Below are 18574 nucleotides of genomic sequence, written 5' to 3' on the forward strand. Positions count from 1 at the left end.
TTTAATCCCAGCCATTCAAGAGGCTGAGCCAGGAGGATCACAAATTCGAGGCCAACCTCAGCAGTTTAGCAAGGCCTTAAGCAACTTAGCAAGACCTTGTCTCAAAATAAAAAAAAATTAAAGGGCTTGGATAGGACTCAGTGGTACAGTGCTTGCCTAGGATGCATGAAGCACTGGGTTAGATTTCCAGCACTACATAAATAAATAAAATATAGGTATTACCAAAAAAAGGGCCAGGAATGTGGCTCAGTGGGTTAGTACTCCTGGGTCCAATCCCCAACACCCTCCCGCCAAAAAAAAAGCACTTATATTTTACATTCAGGAAATACAACTAAATGCTTTGGAAGAAAAAGCTCAGACAACAGTAGTTACCTTGTATGAAAGAGACTCATGAGTCTTGTGTGTGTGGGAAAAAGCTTTCATTCTACATCCCATGTTGTGCTATTTTTATTTTTTGCCATATTCATATTTTAGTGACTGTAAAATTTTCAGTGTTTACAAAGACCATGTAAGTTTTTTTTTCCTTTGGATCACCTCCCAGTGAAAAAAATTAAAAATGTTTTATTAAAAAAATTTAATATTACTAAATGCATCAAAGAGCCTAATAAGAGAATGATGGGTTAACAGGTCAAAACCTGAGAGGAGCCTGGCGCCATGGCGACACCTGTAATCCCAGCCACTTGGGAGGCCAAGGCAGGAGGATTGTGAGTTCAAAGGCAGCCTCAGCAAAAGCAAGGTGCTAAGAAACTCAGTGAGACCCTGTCTCTAAATAAAATACAAAATATGGCTGGGGATGTGGCTCTGTGGTTGAGTACCCCTGAGTTCCATCCCTAGTACTCAGGAAAAAAAAAAAAAAAAAAACGCCTAAGAGGAAACATGAACACAAAAAAGTTGGGCAGAGCACAGCAAGTGTTTTGCTCTGAGTATTTGCTACTCCTGAGGAGGAAAACTTTCAAAGGAATGAGAATGGTATTTTCAATGTATTCAAAAAATTAACTTTAATAACACAAAACTTTATATGAAATAAACACAAAAACAATACATACAAAACTTTTGTTTTGAAAATAAAGATAAAATAAAGCAGACCAAAAGAAGAGAGGTACATAAAATTCATCCTTAACAAAACTAGAAACTCTGAAATGCAAGAAAGAATGAAGAGGGTAAAAATGGTCAGAGAATTGGTAATCAATTATGACAGAAACAAAACAGTACTAATATCCAATGGGATTTTATTCTTCTTCTTAGAGAAGCACTGTTAATTTTGAAACAAAAGACCCAGAATAAAAAACAGTCAGCAATAACACATACACCAGAGTTGGGAATGTCTGGAATTTTTAGGTGTTATATTATCAAGAAGGAGGATAAAATTAGTAATGAACTTTACACTTTGACAAATTACATGCATGATATAATTACCAAATTACCAAGGTAGCCACTAAAACAATCTAAACAAAATACAGAACCTTTGAAATAGTAGATTGGGGGAAATACTCCTTATATTATTATGTGAACTAAAAAATTTTTTAAGATTCAAAATTTTTATACAGTTGATCTCTATATTTTAAAAGTATATAAACCCTTGCATATAGATATCAAGAGACATATACAAAAATATTTACAACATCATAACAGTAATGGCTGGATTTCCCATTCAGAATCATGAGCCAAATCATCTCTGTTCTTTATAAATAATCCAGTCTGTGGTGCTATGTTTTTACAGCAAAAAAATGGAATAAGACTCCTGCAATGAAATATTACCCTACTTGCAAAATGACTGAAATACCAACACTTGCTATACAGATGATCTTTAAAAAGATGGTTCTAGAGCTGGGGATATAGTTTAGTTGGTTGGGTGCTTGCCTTGCATGCACAGGCCCTGGGTTCAATCCCCAGTACCACCAAAAAGGGAAAAAAAAAATACAGTGGTTCTTGGGGGTGGGGTTATGACTCAGTGGTAGAGCACTTGCCTTGCATGTGTGGGGCACTGTGTTCAGTCTCTGGGCACCACATAAATTAAATAAATAAAATGAAGATATTGTGTCCATTTACAACTAAAAAATTTTTTTTGAAAAGGGCTGGGAATGTGACTCCATGGTTAAGCACCCCTGAGTTCAATCCCTGGTACCAAAAAAAAAACAAAGAGAAGAAGAAGAAAACATGGAGACAGGTTAAGAATCACAGACAATTATAATTCTTTAATATTGAATACAGAGCCACGCTCGGTGGCTCGGTGGCATACACCTGTAATCTGCTTGAGAGGCTGAGGCAGGAAGATTTCGAGTTCAAAGCCAGTCTCAGCAACTTATCGAGGTCCTAAGCAACTTAGAGAGGCTCTGTCTCTACATAAAATATAAAAAGAGGGTTGGGGATATGGCTCGGTGGTTAAGCACCCCAGATTCAATCCCCAGTACAAAAAAAAAATTCATTATAGACAATGATGAAAAATTGAAATGTGGAAGCTGTAAAGTTCACACATATGAAGTCCTTCACAGGACTTCAGAATCAGAAAGGACCTTAGGGATCCTTTATTCCTGTGCCCTTATTGACTAGATAAAGAGATTAACAGAGGGGCTTTGCTGCTTGCTAAGAAAGCTAATCAGTGAAAGTGCTGGGCTCCCTGCAGCAGTTATGATGGGAGAACATGGCCTAGTTGGGAGACTGTAAATACAATTACGACAGACAACTGCATGTATGACAAGACCTGGGATTAGCCAGATGGAAGGATATGTCTGGCTTGGACATTTAGGCAGACAGAGACTGCCATTCAGAGACTACATGAGCAGAAAGAGATGCTGTTGGAGGAACAATGACAATGTGAAGCAAGACGTTGGTTTCATCAGCCTAGGAAAACAGTGAAACCACAGCCATGGTGAAGTCCGGGAAAGGGACTGCGAAGCAGCAAGAGAAGAGGACAGCACTAACCTCAAGGGAGGGAAGGAAAGGAACCAATGAATGGGGTCTAGAAAAAAATAGAGAATTCAAGAGAAAAAGCGAAGGAGAAGGAAGTAACCAGTTTAACCAAAAGTGGCAAAGGATTTGTACCAAATAAAACAGGTGTAGGGAGGGGGTTGTGGCTCAGCAGTAGAGCGCTCTCCTCGCACGTGCAAGACCCTGCATTTCATCCTCAGCACCACATAAAAAAAATAAATAAGTGAAATAAAGGTATTGTGTCCAATTACAACTAAAATATAAATATTAAAAAATAAAAACGGGGGTGGGACACCATGAATATGGAAAGTTTTTATAAAGCCACTGATGACTTCTAATGTAGAGCAATAATGAACAGGAATCAATGAAGGCCTTCTCAAGAAGCTTGACCATAAACACAGAAGGAGGTTCAAGGACTTACGGACCCCCTTCCCCGTACACTCATTGTAGGAGACAAGTTAGAGGCTTCTGTATTTAAGATAAGAAGAGCGTGTTCATAACTGGATGGAAGCCAAGAGGAAATGCCCCAGAAAGGCAGGCAGAGCTGAGGGGCAGGGGTCAGCTTGGCTCAGAACTGGAAGGAAAAGGGAAGGACCAGACAGTGGGTGGGGGCTCATAGAACTTTGCTCAGGGGAAATCTGGGAAGTTGAAAGGCTCACACCCAATGGCATGTGAAAATAATGTCCCCAGAGAAGAGGAAAGAGAGGTGAGGGGATTATTGAAAGAATTTGAGAAGAGTCAGGAAAGCCTTAGCCAGAGTGGAAGCTTCCAAGGGTTTATTCAGTAAAGATAACCCTGTTTCTCCTGGGTATTCATTTTCAGACTTCTCACTATGTAAAAATGTTCATTTCAGTTGGAAAAGGACATTCTTCTGCCAACTTTTTTCTCCCTGGCAATTGAGTCTATTATAAAGTTTACAGAAATGTTCCCAATGATCCCAGAGGCAGATCTACAAACAAACAAACAAAAAAATGACATAATTGTCTCTAAATCTCAACAGAAATATGCCTACAAGTCATGCAGGTCCCTAAGCTCCTGGGTTAATGATCTCATGCAGCGACTGGATTTCTTCAATACCTGGGCCAAAGTGGCTTACACTGCAATACATCGTCGGTATGAATGAAAACTGCTTTGTTTCTTCCTTATTTTTGCTAGAGCTTAACAGTTTATGAACTAATTTCACATGCTTGGTCTTTGGGTTCTCAGAGTAACATGTGAATTAAGGAGTAGATGAATTCTTGTCTTCCATTTAGGATGAGAAAATGGGGATCTTGGGAGCTGAGAGTCCATTCAAGGTCCCTAAACTCTGAGACAGAGATAAGGACTAGCAGCCAGAACATTTTTTTCCATTATTCTACGAAGCGTCCTAAGAAACACATAGAGAGAAATATGAAGTGATATATGAAATATTTGGCTACATGTGATTTTTCCATGTATTTTTGGTCATAATAAAAGCAGTGTGAAGGCCTGAGACTAGCTACCATTGACCAAGGGACTCACAGAGTATCAAGTCTCTTTCCAAGAGTATTGCTGTTCCTAACACACCAAGTATCCTAGTAACCCCCATCATCCTATTTCAGAGATGAGGAAGCTGAAGTGTATGAAGTAACTTTCCCAAGGTTTCACAAGTAGAAAATGGAAGTATTGAGGTTCGAACCCAGAAAATCTGGTACCAAAGTCTGTGCCAGGCTGCCTCTTAACCATTTAAGTATAAAGAAGTGTTAGAACAAATGCAAACACCAGACCACATCTCTGGGGATTCTTTTGGAGAAGTCTGTAACTCAGAAACAATTGATAAGACTCCAGAAGGCCCGGCCAGGTTCCCCACTGTAATAATGCCCTGTGTTACTCAATTCCATGGACTTCCAACCAAATCACTTGTCTTCCTTTTCCCCCTACCAGCTTCAAAGCATACTTGGTGCCCATTAAAGTATAGCACAAGAGTCCTGAGTGGGAGGGAATTGAGTGGGAGGAATGAAGCTGGGGATACAGCTCATTGGTAGAGTGCCTGCCTCGCATGCACAAGGGCCTGGGTTCAATCCCCAGCAGAGAGAAAGAGAGAGAGAGAGAAAGAGAAAGAAAGAAAAGTGAAAAGATGAGAGCCTGGAGGGACTGGAGGAAATTGCCCAGGTCACCTGCAGGTATGCAATTATTATGTCCTTATGCACCTCACCTGGTCTGCTTCTCAACAGGTACATGAGATTCATCACAACTTCAAATGAAACTGCTTTATCACCTAGTCAAAGCTTCACATACCTTCCTGAATCAGAGTCTGATTTCTTTGAAGGATTTCCTGCAAGATACTGGCTCCCAGCTTTCTTCTTCCCACAAGGTGAGCATTAGAAATCAGGATCAGCCCTACACTGGGCCCAATATCTCCACAACTCCTCACCCTCTTCACAAGAGGTTTAGACGACAGCACCTATGCCCTGGCAGGTACCAGGGCCTCTTCCCTCCTCTCTCACTTTCTTTCTTCATCAAAATAGGCTTACCTTTGTCAGATCTCACCTGTACCTTGGCAGGTCACTTTCTCATCTCTAGGCTATGATTCAGTGATGTCAAAGACCCTCCCTGAGACCACTATAACTTAGGAATTGATTCTGTGCTTCAGTTGTTTATTCATTTGTTGATAGATGGCTGAATGCTTGCTGGGACTGGGACCCCACCTGTTCAGCAGAAAAAATTGACCAGGATATTGTCAGATCAGGCGGGGCAGGCAGCTACCAAAGGAGGCAGATTTAAAAGGGCCGCTGAACAGGCTTTATTGAGATATCACTCCTGGACAGAACTTGATCAGACCCACAGAGGGGACAGGGGAAGGGTCTGAGGAGAAACCGTGTGGAAGCTCAACCGGACTGGACTTTTATGGGGCTTACAGCAGGAAGGGAAGGGCTTGGGACAGGAAAAGGTGTCTCTAGGGTCCCTTGCCCCCTTGGAGTTGGTCAGGGGAGTTGGCTGAACTACAGGATTGGCCAAGGAGTCCTGCTGATTGACAGGTGTTAGTCAGGAGATCTGGCTGATTGACAGGCATTTCCAAGGCATCTGATTGATGTTCTTTTCCAGCCGGGCTGCTTTGTTCTAAGTTGCCACTAAGTTGCCACCAAGTTGCCACTAACCTAACAGATATTGCTACAATGAGTGATCAGGGATGTACAGGAAGTTGTAAAGAAGCAGTAGTAGACTAGAAGCTTCAGGAGGACAGGAATGGGTCTGTTTTTATTGCTGTTATATCCATAGAACCTAATACTGTTACCGCTGTTTACCGGTGACAACTTGCTTCCCCGAATGCTGAAGTATAACACCAGAGAAGCATAGAGTGGAAAGCAGAAGGCTTTATTAAAGGACAGCTTCGACTTCTCCCCAAGGAAGAAGGGGACCCAAAAGGCAGAATCCCTGGAAGGGGGAGGTCTTCCTTTTTTAAAGCTAAGGTCTTCTTTCAGCTTTCCCACATTCAAGTCTTTGTTTCCCTTTATCTTGCAGGGATAGAATGCAGGTGGGAAGGCCCAAAAGGTGGGAGATAGGTGGGTGGAGGAGTAATCTGAGCAGGAAGGGCCTGGGGCAGCTTTTGATTAGCACTTCCCTGTTTGCTGGGAGCTGCTTCATTAACACTTCCTTAGGACGGGTACTGGGCCTTGGGGACATTAACATTTCAATTTCCCCAAGTGCTGCTCTGGTTTCCTGGACTCCATTCTTAATAATGGCCTCCATTTTCTTTATTTTATTCAATATTAGACCCCATTTACCTAACTACACTACCTATCTGTAAATCTGGCTTCAATACTCCCCCAGCAAAAAAAAAAAAAAAATACTCCCCCAGCCCCAGCGAAGTTCTCAATAAATATTTGCAGAATGACTAGATGTGTTTCTGAAGGAACATATGAACAAATCAATACTTTTGGAGTATGAAACATGGGTACTTTAATTCAGGGCCTGGAAGGAAATAAATGACTTTTAAAATGAGACTTGAAGGTTACTGCCAGTTAAGTGTTCTCCAGGTGGGGATGGAAGAAGAGGAGAATAATTAAAAGTACTTCCACAGTATTTATGGGGTGCCAGGCACTGTTCCAAGAACTTAGTATAAATTAAGTCATCCAATTCTCGTGACAATCTTTGGAGTCTGTTACTATTATCATCCCTATTTTCAGATAGAGAAATCTTGGCCCATATGTTGTATGACTTTAGACAAATAAACAACAAAAATACTGATTAAGCTACGATTTGAACTTAGCCTGCCTGACTTAAAATGTCAAGTGTTCATCCATTGCCCAAAACTGAGAATAACATCTGTATTGGTGATTATTCTAGAGTCCAGAGGTAAGAGAGAGGAAAGCAAATTAGAAGAAACCAAATGTTGATTATGATCAGAGCAAAAGACCCACAGAGGGAGAATGGTGTAGGATGAAGCTGGAAGGATGGGTCCAGGAACTCTAAAAGTTGATGCCACCCTGTGACCATGGGAGCTATTTAATGTGTTTCAGGCCAGAAGGGTCATGAACAATAGCTACAGGAAGGAAGAAGGGCAAGGGTGCACTGGAGGAGTACAAGGCCAGGTCCCAGCCATCCAGGGAGTCTGCTTTGCTCAGGGCAAGAACTCATGGTGCCCTGCAGTAGGGTGACGGTAGGGGAAGCAGAGAAGAAGTTGCGTAGACAGAAATTAGGAAAGAGAACCAACCAGACTCGGTGTTTGAAGTGATGGGGTGTAGGAGAGACAGATAGAGCAACTCTCAGGTCTCTGGCATAAACAGCTGAGTGGGTGCGGAAATAAAGGACACAGGGAGAAGAGCTAACTGGGATTAAAATTATGGCCTTGTCAAGTTTGAGATGTGTTTGTTGGTTTTCCTGCTGCACATAGCCTTGCTCTGTGTGACCAGGGGTAAAATGACCACCATCCACTAAGCAACCACAGAGAAAAAAAGCGCCTTCCTCCTCCCAGTGTCCATATGTCATTTTCTGACAAAGATTCTGACACACTTAGTCTTGTCCTCACTCTGGCCCCATCTTTTTGCCAAGATGGCGTCAGAAGTGGATATAGGATCCAAAATTTATAACTCCCCTATTCCCACAAAAATATGGGGGAACAGGGGCTAGATCTACAGAAAAATCCACGATCACCTCCACCAGGAGGCGTATGCACTTGCCAGACTAATAGCACAAAGACCTAAGTGAGGTGAGTGCACAGGTCTTGCCCTTATCTCTCTTCCTTCCTGACTTAGCTTCTCCACTCTTCTATCTCCATGAGGGAATGGGTGTTGCCCACCCCTGAGGGAAGTCCAGAGACTCACAAGGAAATTGTTGGTATTTTTCTTCAAAGCCTTTCTTTCTGCTGTGCTTCAAGACTATGGAAGAGCCCAAGGAATCTCTATGGATGGCCTCACTTTTACCCACCATGTGACTTCTGACACCAGTGACATCAAAGATGAGGAGCTCTCCATAACTATCCAAAAGAAGCTCAACACAGTCAGGAGAGCCTTTAAGGTACTGACAGGATCGGAAAGGGTAGTTGTTCATTCCCTCAATGAACCTTTATTCAGTACTTACCACCTGCCAGGTAACCAGAGAGGCAGACAAATAAGGCACAGAGCTCTTCAAGTCCAAATGCCATCCAACTGCGCCCGGCAGCCCACTTATTCCAGAGCTCAGCCAGGTGGCAAGCAAAATCTCCTCCCACCCCCAACCAACACTCAGCAAACACAGTGAGGATGGCCAGGAAGACACCCAGGCTGGGAGCGGTGGCCATGCAGCCAGCCATATGCTCTGGGTAATCCCAGCCCTGCTGTGCTCTCACCACCCACTACTTGAACGCTTGTGCTTACTAAGTGCCAATCTGCTCTAGGAATCTACTACTCCAGGATCCACACTCAACCACATTAAAAATGAGCTTATCACATTTCATTGTTTTAAACAGCCTGTTAGGATTTTGAACAGTTTGCTCAAAATCAAGAAGGAATCGTTGTCTTTTAAATATCAGGGTTTTCCAACTAGAAACATAGTTGTTCCATTTGTTTAGGTCATTTACATCTTTCAGGAAATTTTGTTTTCTCCACATTGAAATTATCTTCAGGTTATTTTCTTAACAGTTTTCTTACAATTGTTGTTTTTTGTGAATAGGATTTGTAGTACTGTACAATTGGCTCTTTGTCATGAGTCTTGTACTTGGGGTTAGTCAAATTTGAGGTTAAAGGCACAGTCTACCCAAGACTTCTAACACCGATAGCTAGTTTAGGAGTTTCCCAAAACAAATTTCAGGTGTAATAATTTACTAGAAAGACTCACAAAACTTCCAGAAAGCTCTTTTGTGAAGTTCCTGTATGAGACTTTAGCCAACTTTTGATTGGCTAGTCTTTGTCATATTGACTTGTTGAAGTTCTTTATAGATTCTGGAATAAGCCTTTTGTCAGGTTAATATATAGAATTTATCTTCTCTTGGTATGTGACTTTCCTTTTTATTTAGTGTTGTCTTCTGCTGAACAAAAATTCTTTGTTGTAATGAAGTCTGCTATATCCATCTCCTTTTTAAGTCCTAAGAAATCTTCCCATCGCAAGGTTACTAAAATCTTCTTTTATTATCTCTGGAAGTTGTATGACTTTACTTTTCATATTTATGCTTCTGGTCCACATTGAATTGAGTTGGTGTATTGTATGAGGTGGAGTCAAAGTTTTTTAGGTTGCATGGTAGTACCCAACTGACTCAGTCTCATTTTTCTTTTATTGAAATGATGATCCTTACCCCCACTTTAATTTTGTCGTAGATCAAATAAATGTCTATCCCTGGGCCTGTTTCTGAGTCACTAATATGTTTCACTGATGTGTCTGTCTTTGTGCCGCAGTTCTATTTTAATTATTGTTGCTTTACAGTATGTATTCATACGAAGTCCTCTAGCTTTGCTCTTCTTGACAGTTGTCATTTGATTTTTGGAGAATTGACATCTCAGCAATATTGAGACCTTTTTATAATACATTTATTTGTAGATAAACACAATATCTTTATTTTATTTTTTATTTTTATGTGGTGTGGGGGATCAAACCCAGTGCCTCACACATGCTAGGCAAGTGTTCTACCACTGAGCCACAACCCTGGCCCCAGCAATATTGAGACTTTTAATCTTAAATATTTAGTTATTCTTTTTATTTCTCTAGCTTATCATGTATTTAGTTCTTCAGTTTCTTTCTAGTACAATGTTCAATAACAAGGTGATAATGGACATTCTTGTCTTTTTCCTAAGACTCAGGGAATAGCCTTCACTATTCCACCATTAAGTATTATATCAATTATAGGCTTCTTTGTAGATTAAGAAGGTTGCCTCCTAGTCCTAGTTTGTCAAAAGGATTTTTTTTTTAAATCATAAGTAGGTATTGAATTTATTAAACACTTTTCCCATGTCTACTGAAATAATCAGCTGGTTTTTATCCTTTGTCCTATTAACATGGTAGATGATATAGATAGATGGATCTCGAGTTTATTTTGTTAAGATATAATTTCTAAATTAAGATTGTTTTAAATAAGAATGAAAGCTAAATGTAATAATGAAGGATCTTTTCGGTATCTCTGGAAATAATCACATGACTTTTTACCCTTATCAATGTGCTTAACTATATCCAAAGATTTACAGTGATAAAATCATCTTAATTGTAATATTTTATTCAAAATTTTGTACCAATATTTAAGATTAGCTTGTAGGATTCAGTAGTGGGGTGGGGTTGGGGGAACAGAGGGTATATTGTTTTGTTTAGGTTTTACTGTGTGCATTACCGGTTGTGATTTCCTGATTTCCTTAATCTAATTCTATCATCCATCTTTAGAGATCTCATAATTTCTGGTCTACTAGGACACATCTTGTTTCCAGTGCTGTTATGAGTGTGTCTAGGGATCTGGGGTCATGGGAGGAGGCCAGGGCTCATGCTGTTCGGTCTCCTGCTCCAGTCCTCGTCTTCCTTTTCTTGGCATGCATCAGACTGCACTTAGAAATGACTCAGAGAACATCTAGAGTGATTGCAGGTTGGAAACCTTTTCAGAAGGATAATATTGGGAGAATCCATTCTAGAAAAGACTTAGAAGAGAACTATTTAAAGGGGTGATGCATGAAGAACTAGACTCTAAATCTACTAGAACTCCAAAGGAGTGCCAGCCACAGAGGCTTCCAGGGGGACTCACTGAGCATCAGGATATCCACTTGATCCAAATTGCCCATGGTGGTTAGCACAGCTTCCATTTGTAGACAGTAAGTGCCCTGTTCCTGGAAGTTTAGGAAAAACAAAGTGACCACTAGGCAAGGATACCAAAGTGAAAGAAATTTAAAGTTCAGATGTGTTTTGGACTTGAAATTTGCCCAATTGTTTATCAATTCATTCACTCAAAAATATGTGTGCAAACCTGTGCTAGCTGTTGGAAATGAAAGATGAACAACACAAAGCCACTGGCCTCCAGAAGGTCACAGCCTACCTGACCTGTCATGATGGCACCAAGGCCCCTTACCAACCTGCACTCAGCATTTATCGTGTGTCAGAGACGCACAGGCTCTTTACCTGCATTATTTATGAAAAATTGTCAGTTTTATAGGCCAGAATTAAGGTTCAAAGAGCCCAGACATGGCTTTGACTCCAAGGCTAGCCTGCTCTTCAGCCTGTCCAACACCTTCCTACACAACCCAGCAGACACAAAGCTCAGGGAGGCAGGTTGCTCTGGGCCCTCTTCTCATGCCTCATAGGGACAAAGGGGGTGGGCTGCCCTTCCAAACTTGCTTTTTGTCTCTACCCATCTAATCAGATGTTCTGTTATTTCTGTTTATCCCATGAATCAGATTTGATTTAGGTAAATTTCCTTTCATTCATTTTGGTTAGCTCTTGTGAGAATTAAGTCACCTCATCATGGACTGTTTGCAAATTACTTACATATTACGTCTTTTCTTTGAAAAACCCATGCATTCCATGTCCAAATCACACAAGTATAAACAAAGTCAAATGCATGAGAGTCACTGCTCCCATGTTGTATATGAAAAGACAACGCTAGAGTCAACACAGTGTATGAAACTTAGCCTGTACGTTAAAGTCAAGTCACTACACAAAACAATTCCCAGTAAGTCTTTTATAGAATGTGCTTTATATGAATTCACCTTGCACCTTGAGGCAGGTCACATCCACAGAGTGGTTAGCTGAGTCACCAAGCACAGCACAGGCTGTTCCACACTTCATCTCTGTGCCAACAAGCTGGTCTGGGAGAGCTGTGTCCATCCATCTCCTCAGAGAACTGCCAGATCAAAGAAGGCTGAGGCCTCCTGGGCAGCTTAGTGCTCCACCACTCAGCACCTCAGGTGCAGCACACCTGGAGAAGAGCAGGTGGCTTCACCAGCCCCCAGGCACTCCTGGAATTGGAGCTGCTGGCAACTCCGGTTTTCTGCTTAACACCACTCATCAGAAATTCACTTCACCCTTTATTATTCATTTAATGATTTATTTAATTTCAATCAGATACGATACAGAACCTTCACTGCCTTTTAAATTTTCAGAGCCCTACTGAGTAATGTAGCCACCATGGTAGAGGTAGGTGACAAAGTTTGAGCCTTGTAAAACGAGCTCATTTTACAACTGTTCTTGATTTCTTCTAAGAAGCTCAGCTCAGGATTACAATTGTAGAAATATGGGGTTTTCCTGTCTGAAAATACTTGTCAATTCAGGATCAGCACTAGAAGGCAGACAAAAGCCTACAATTCTAAATGCTCAGAATGGGAGAAACTTGGGACAACACACCAGGGATGGTCCCACGCTGGGATGGCATCTCCTCAGGGAGCTCCTGTTAGGCTGGCAGCTTCTGCCTGGGAACCTGCTGACACCATCTCTCTTCCATCTCAGGGCTTGGATTCCTCTCATGAAGGAGTTCATATTTTTGGCTTATTCCTTGAGGGAGCACGATGGAATCATGAACAAAATATACTAGAAGACTCGCTGCCTCTTGAAATGTGTTGTGACTTTCCCGACATATACTTTATGCCAACAAAGGTAATCACCCAGCTGTTCATCAGGAAGTCCTGATCTTCTAAGCTCCCCCTCACTAAGACACAATCTCAAGAGGAAAATATGATAGCTTCAGACCTTGCACGTTTAAAATAGCCCCGAGATTGCTAAAATCTGAAACAGATGCTGTATTAATATTCAATGTTATTTCTCTGTACTACAAAGCCATGGGAATTCCTCTAAATTAAAGTCCTCACGTGCAAGTACATTAACTTACATATTCAATCCTTACCGTATCCCCTGGACTTCATGTAGGGAAAATGTGAGCTAACTGGTTTTGAACTATGCAATTTGATTACTGGATTTTTTCTCTTTCAAGATTTCTACTGAAACACCCAATGCTTCTAACCAGACAGATTCAGAACTCTATACTTTTGAATGTCCAATTTACCAGACACCTGAGAGGTCAAGAATTTTTAACACTGGTACTAGTCTACCAACAAACTTTCTGACATCAGTGTATTTACCAACGGCAAAACCTCCTAGTCACTGGATCACCATGCAGGTGGCATTGCTGTGTGAAAAGAATGAATGAAAAATAAACTTCCATACCAAACCATTTGAAGTTTTGACTCTTTATGCTGTCCAGACCCTCGAATGTCATCAACACCCTTCCTAATGATGAGTGGTCAGCCAGACTGGACAGGTGCGCAGTCTCTTTCATCTGTAGGTGAGGACATCATTATGTGGGGAAATCTTAGAGCTGCTTTTTGTTCTAAACTCATCAAGACCTAATGCTCGATGTCTGCAGCTTGGCTCTCGTGCAGGTCAGCATAACCTGGAACACAGCAGGTTTGACTTAAACCAGCAAAGTTATTAGGGCATATTTCTAAAAAGCTTTTAACTCAAGTTAGTGGTTTGTGTTTTATATAAAATGCAATACACCTCCTTTGGAATACTCTACACTACTGGCCTACAGACTTCTAAAACAAAATGGAATAGCCTTCCTTACTTAAAAGAAATGCAGCCTTGGTTCTGACCTCACTAGACTACAAAAACAAATCATGAGAATTCCATAAACAGGATTGATATATCTAAATGTGTTTCTATGGGAAGAATCTCCTTAACTGTACTCTATAATTGTAACTATCATTTTGGAACACTTTGGAACACTAACAAGAATTCCATTATAATCCTCAGACGCCCTGCTCTGTACCAGGTGGGCATGCCAGCCAAATTTTACAGCTTAATAACAGCCAGTGCTGAGACTAAACTCACCCAGGTTTGCATTTCTAAAAGGAAGGACAGCTATAATTCAAGGTTTCATTTTATTATCACTGGACTTTGGCAATGGACATACTCCAAGTCACACATGAAGATAACAATCCATTCTCTAACATAAGGAGGTGGAAGGGTGGGACTTATACCACAAATTGGACTCATAAACAGCCACAAAATGTTAATATGTACTTGCTTTCTGGTCTAGGAAACTATACTGTCTAAAAACAACAGTAGGAGCATAACTATAGAAAAGAACTAAGACAGTCCCTGTCTCTTAGGAACCAAGGAGAAAATGATAAAGTGTATAATTTTACCAAAAGATAGAAGGTGGGGTCTTATTAGTTGCAATTCATTTGCTAAAAGTTTTTTAAATTATCCAGGATTTGTTAAAAACAACCCATACTTTCTGGAAACCACCAATACACAAGGCCTTTTCTTCAAACAAACAGTACAAAATTAAAGACCTTCAAGATATGAATCCTGTGCTAGATTTTTAATCAGCACAGATTCTGACACACACACACCTTCTGCCACATTATGGGATGGCAGGAGGAGGAATGAAGAACTGACTCCGTCTGATTTCCTCACTGAGCTCAGCCTGAGTGCTGCATTATCAGCTGAAAACCCAAATGGGCATCAGGCACTGTCTTAGACATAAATGCCTCTTTCTTAAAGGATGTACTGTCTTTAAATAAACACAAATGCCTCTATGATTAATAGCTATTCATTTGAAGGTTATTATTGAATATGCAATAGTTTTTAGCATTTCTCAAACTGCAAATCCTAAATACACAACCATTTTCTGGGAGTTACCCACTCCCTCACCACTACCCTTTCAAGCTCTAACATTGTGACAGCTTCAATATAAACAGCAACTGGCCAAGGGACCCAGTTTGCCATTTGGATGCCCAGTGATCCAGGAAGGTCCCAGAGGAATAATCCTAGAAAGAGCAGTGGGCGGGGAGGGTTAGTGAAGGATTTGTCTTGGTGACAATAATCCCAAAGTTGCAGGCAAAAAAAAATTAAATAAGAATCAAAGTAATCAAAGCAACATTTTTATTTTCAATTTTATTTCCAACTTAAAACTTCAGTATAAAGCTTGTCATATAACATGTCAAAAGCAAAATTAAACCAAACTGTAGCTGATGTCCAAGCACTGATAACAAACCTTTTTCGTTGCCAGGAAAAGAACTGAATGTCCTCCATCCTCCCCCAAAACCTCCCTGTGATCCAGGCCAGAACCTGCTAGAACACCACTTTCCAATACCAGGAGAAAAGCATAACTTAAAAAAAAAAAAAAGGCAACAAAAAAATTTGCTTGCATACATCAGTACTGATAAAACACTGACAATTTCACCAAAGCAATGTTTATACATTACAGGTTGCAGAATGCTAGAGAAAACCAACTCCATGATCACATTAACATAAGCTAGGTTATAGATACTTCAAATTGCAGGGTAGGATGAACACTGCATATCTAAATGGCTCATATATATAATGTAGAATTAAAACCCAAACATACACTATAAGTATTACATTCCCCTATGTTTAAGATACTGAGAACAATTAGTTTTTAATACAAAAGTTTGGTGAATTTGCTACTGTTCCATTATAGGACAATTAATAATGAATGAGACTACATCAACTTCACTAGAATTTAAAGGTTAAATTTCCTTTATGCACATCTATTAAAAGAAGCAATTTTAAGTTAACGCCTTGTTTTCAGACAGTACTCCTTTCAAGGTTTTGTGGACATAAAGGACATGTGGACAAAATACAGTATAAACTGCATGAGCTAAATAGTAGCAAAATCACTGTTCAATTTAAATGAATAGTAGCAAAAACACTGTTGAATTTTAAAGTCAAAAAAATATATAAAAATAGTAGCCTTAAATGGCAAATTTTTGAACACCAATGTTTGTAAAAAAATGTTTAAATAGTAATGTTTCTCCAAAAATATATATTTATTCTATTTTTTCTATTTGTAAGAGTTTATAAAGGCAAACACACACCTGCAATTGAGGTAGCAAAGCCAAATTCACAAACTTTGGATTAAGAAAAAATACCTTTCCTATGTTTTAAGAGCATCTTCTATACAATATTAAATGAATTCTAATTGCTTCAAAATTTTTAATTCACATGTATTATTTTACAAAACTTAATTTAAAATACTGAAAATGTTTGTTAAAAAGCTACTTTAGTCCTGACAATTATCTCACATTCAAAATACTGTACAGAAAAATCTGAAGTCACCATATATTACATAAAAATAAGCTATGTATGTACATTTTCAAATGCAGTTTCAGAAGTTGAAGTTAAGCCAACTGCTACCAATGGGCCTCTTTAAACAGTGTATGCTCCTAGCCTGCCATCACTCTCCATGTACAGTGAATTCCTTTAAAAATCACATAACTTGTAAATGATTTAAAGAGAAGCAAATGAAATTGTTTTCTTAATGCAATGAAACACAAATGTATTCTAAATGGAACAGTGTTTTCACTTAAGAAAAACCAACTGGCAAAAGGGAAAAAAAAAATCAAAATTTGGAATTAAAAACTACAAATATCAATAGTATTCTTTTCAGTGCATTTAAGACTTGCTTTGTTGTGTTTTTTTTTTCAAATTTTTAAGGATTGAAAATTTCCTATTAAAAGCAAATTCTAACATTGTTATTTGTATAGTTCCTGACATTGTTATTAATTTAATAAAAATATACATGGCTATATTAACAGACATACTACTTGGCTCTAGAGTCCTGACTCAAAACTTACAGATCCTGTCAGTGCAATGAGAGTTTGGATTTTTTTTCCCCCTGTTTTCACAAATGGAAGCCTAAACAATGGGAGCATTTTTAATCACCAGAACAGAATCAGTAAATGTACGGGAAGATGCGGTAGGGCACGCGCTGGCAGTATTTCTCCCACGCCAGGCCATACTTCTTCTTACACTGGTGCTCATCGCGTGCTTCTCGGTGGACAAGCAAAATGGTGAAGTAAATCACATAGAAATAAGGCAGGATGTGATTAAAACCTGTGGAAAATAACAGTCAAAAGCAATGGACATTTTTATTTTCCCTACACTGCAGTTTTTCCTGCCTTTCCTCAAATTCTCTAAGAATCACAGTTTTCCAGAATCTATGTACTCTGTGTAGAAAAAAATCAGGCACAGTTTAAAACTCAAAATTTTTTATTTGTAGAAGTTCAAAGTAAAACTTCAGGCTCTGTGGATCCCAATTCCCCACAGAAACAGGGTAAATAAGTTGTTGCATAAACAAAAAATCAGAACCCAGCTCAGGAGGAACTCAGCTGAGGCAATCCCAACCCACCACTGTCAGCAGAAGACTCACACTGACCCCTGCCCACTCTGTCCCAACTAAAGACACACACACACATCTTTCAATGGGCTGAAATGCTTACCACAAGGCAGGGACCATGCCAGGGCCATGATGAGATCACCCAAGTAATTGGGGTGGCGAACAAAACCCCACCATCCAGAAACTAGAAGATTTTTTCCCGTAGAAGTATGAATGGTTTTTAAATCTATATAAAAACAAAAATACATTTTTAATGATCTCTAAAAAAAAAAAATAAAAAATAAAAAACATATAAAATCTTCATTTAATATACATCATACAAATATAAACTACTACTTACGAGCAAGCTTTGGATTAGTGGGATTTTTCCGGAATTCATTCTTCTGAGAATTTGCACACCGGAAGATTACATATCCACAAACTGTAATTTTAAAATAGTTTTTTGTTAATTTAGATATAACCTAATACATAAAATTATCTGTAATTTCTCTCAGAAATTATTTCAAGGCTCTGAGGAAATGTTCAAAGCAGAGAACATTCTGATTTTTAAAAACAATTTGAAAACTCAAGCCCAGAATGTCAAAAAGCAACTCTTCAGAAATCTCTCTCATTATATACCTTAAAGGCAAAATTCAATCACATCCCCAAACAAAATAAAATCTAAGAAAGCCCACGACAATAAAATCAGTGCTAGAGTTTAGTGTTAAGTTTTGATACCTAACATGAACACTTTATTAATAAAATAAACACCAGCTTAGAACCAGTACCACTTCAAATCTATGTGGAATCCCACTGCAAACCTACAAGTTGGTAGCTTTATTTAAATTTCAAAATGTTGACATCAACAGGCCCTGACTTACCTATTGTACTGTTGGTCCTGAATAAATAGAAATACATCTATTCCATATTTTTATCTTAACTGTAAAATATATAATACTGCTTTGAATAACACACAGGCACACTTGATACAGATAACCAAACCAATGGTGAAACCAAATCTTTTTTTTTTTTTTTTTTTTTTGGTACCAGGGTTTGAACCCAGGGGTGCTTAACCACTGCCCTTTTATATTTTATTTAGAGACAGGGCCTTGCTAACTCGCTGAG

At 39.4% G+C, this 18574-nt stretch overlaps 2 protein-coding genes across 2 annotated transcripts in view; one reads left to right on the forward strand and one right to left on the reverse strand.

The window, feature by feature from the left end:
- Dnah14 (dynein axonemal heavy chain 14) overlaps positions 1 to 13569 on the forward strand; it is a 322525-nt gene extending 308956 nt beyond the window's left edge. Inside the window, 6 exon segments of the mRNA XM_078022909.1 lie at positions 3929 to 4041; positions 5121 to 5260; positions 8240 to 8403; positions 12259 to 12261; positions 12775 to 12921; positions 13256 to 13569. Coding sequence (XP_077879035.1) covers positions 3929 to 4041; positions 5121 to 5260; positions 8240 to 8403; positions 12259 to 12261; positions 12775 to 12921; positions 13256 to 13471 — 783 coding nt within the window. The 3' untranslated portion in view covers positions 13472 to 13569.
- Positions 13570 to 15196: 1627 nt separating this feature from the next.
- Lbr (lamin B receptor) overlaps positions 15197 to 18574 on the reverse strand; it is a 28419-nt gene continuing 25041 nt past the window's right edge. The window contains exons 12-14 of the mRNA XM_005326525.5: positions 17811 to 17891; positions 17574 to 17696; positions 15197 to 17187 (exon numbers count right to left, since the gene is read on the reverse strand). Coding sequence (XP_005326582.1) covers positions 17027 to 17187; positions 17574 to 17696; positions 17811 to 17891 — 365 coding nt within the window. The 3' untranslated portion in view covers positions 15197 to 17026. The remainder of the gene's footprint in view (positions 17188 to 17573; positions 17697 to 17810; positions 17892 to 18574) is intronic.

This window comes from Ictidomys tridecemlineatus, chromosome 10 (assembly GCF_052094955.1).
Source record: "Ictidomys tridecemlineatus isolate mIctTri1 chromosome 10, mIctTri1.hap1, whole genome shotgun sequence".
NCBI lineage: Eukaryota > Metazoa > Chordata > Mammalia > Rodentia > Sciuridae > Ictidomys > Ictidomys tridecemlineatus.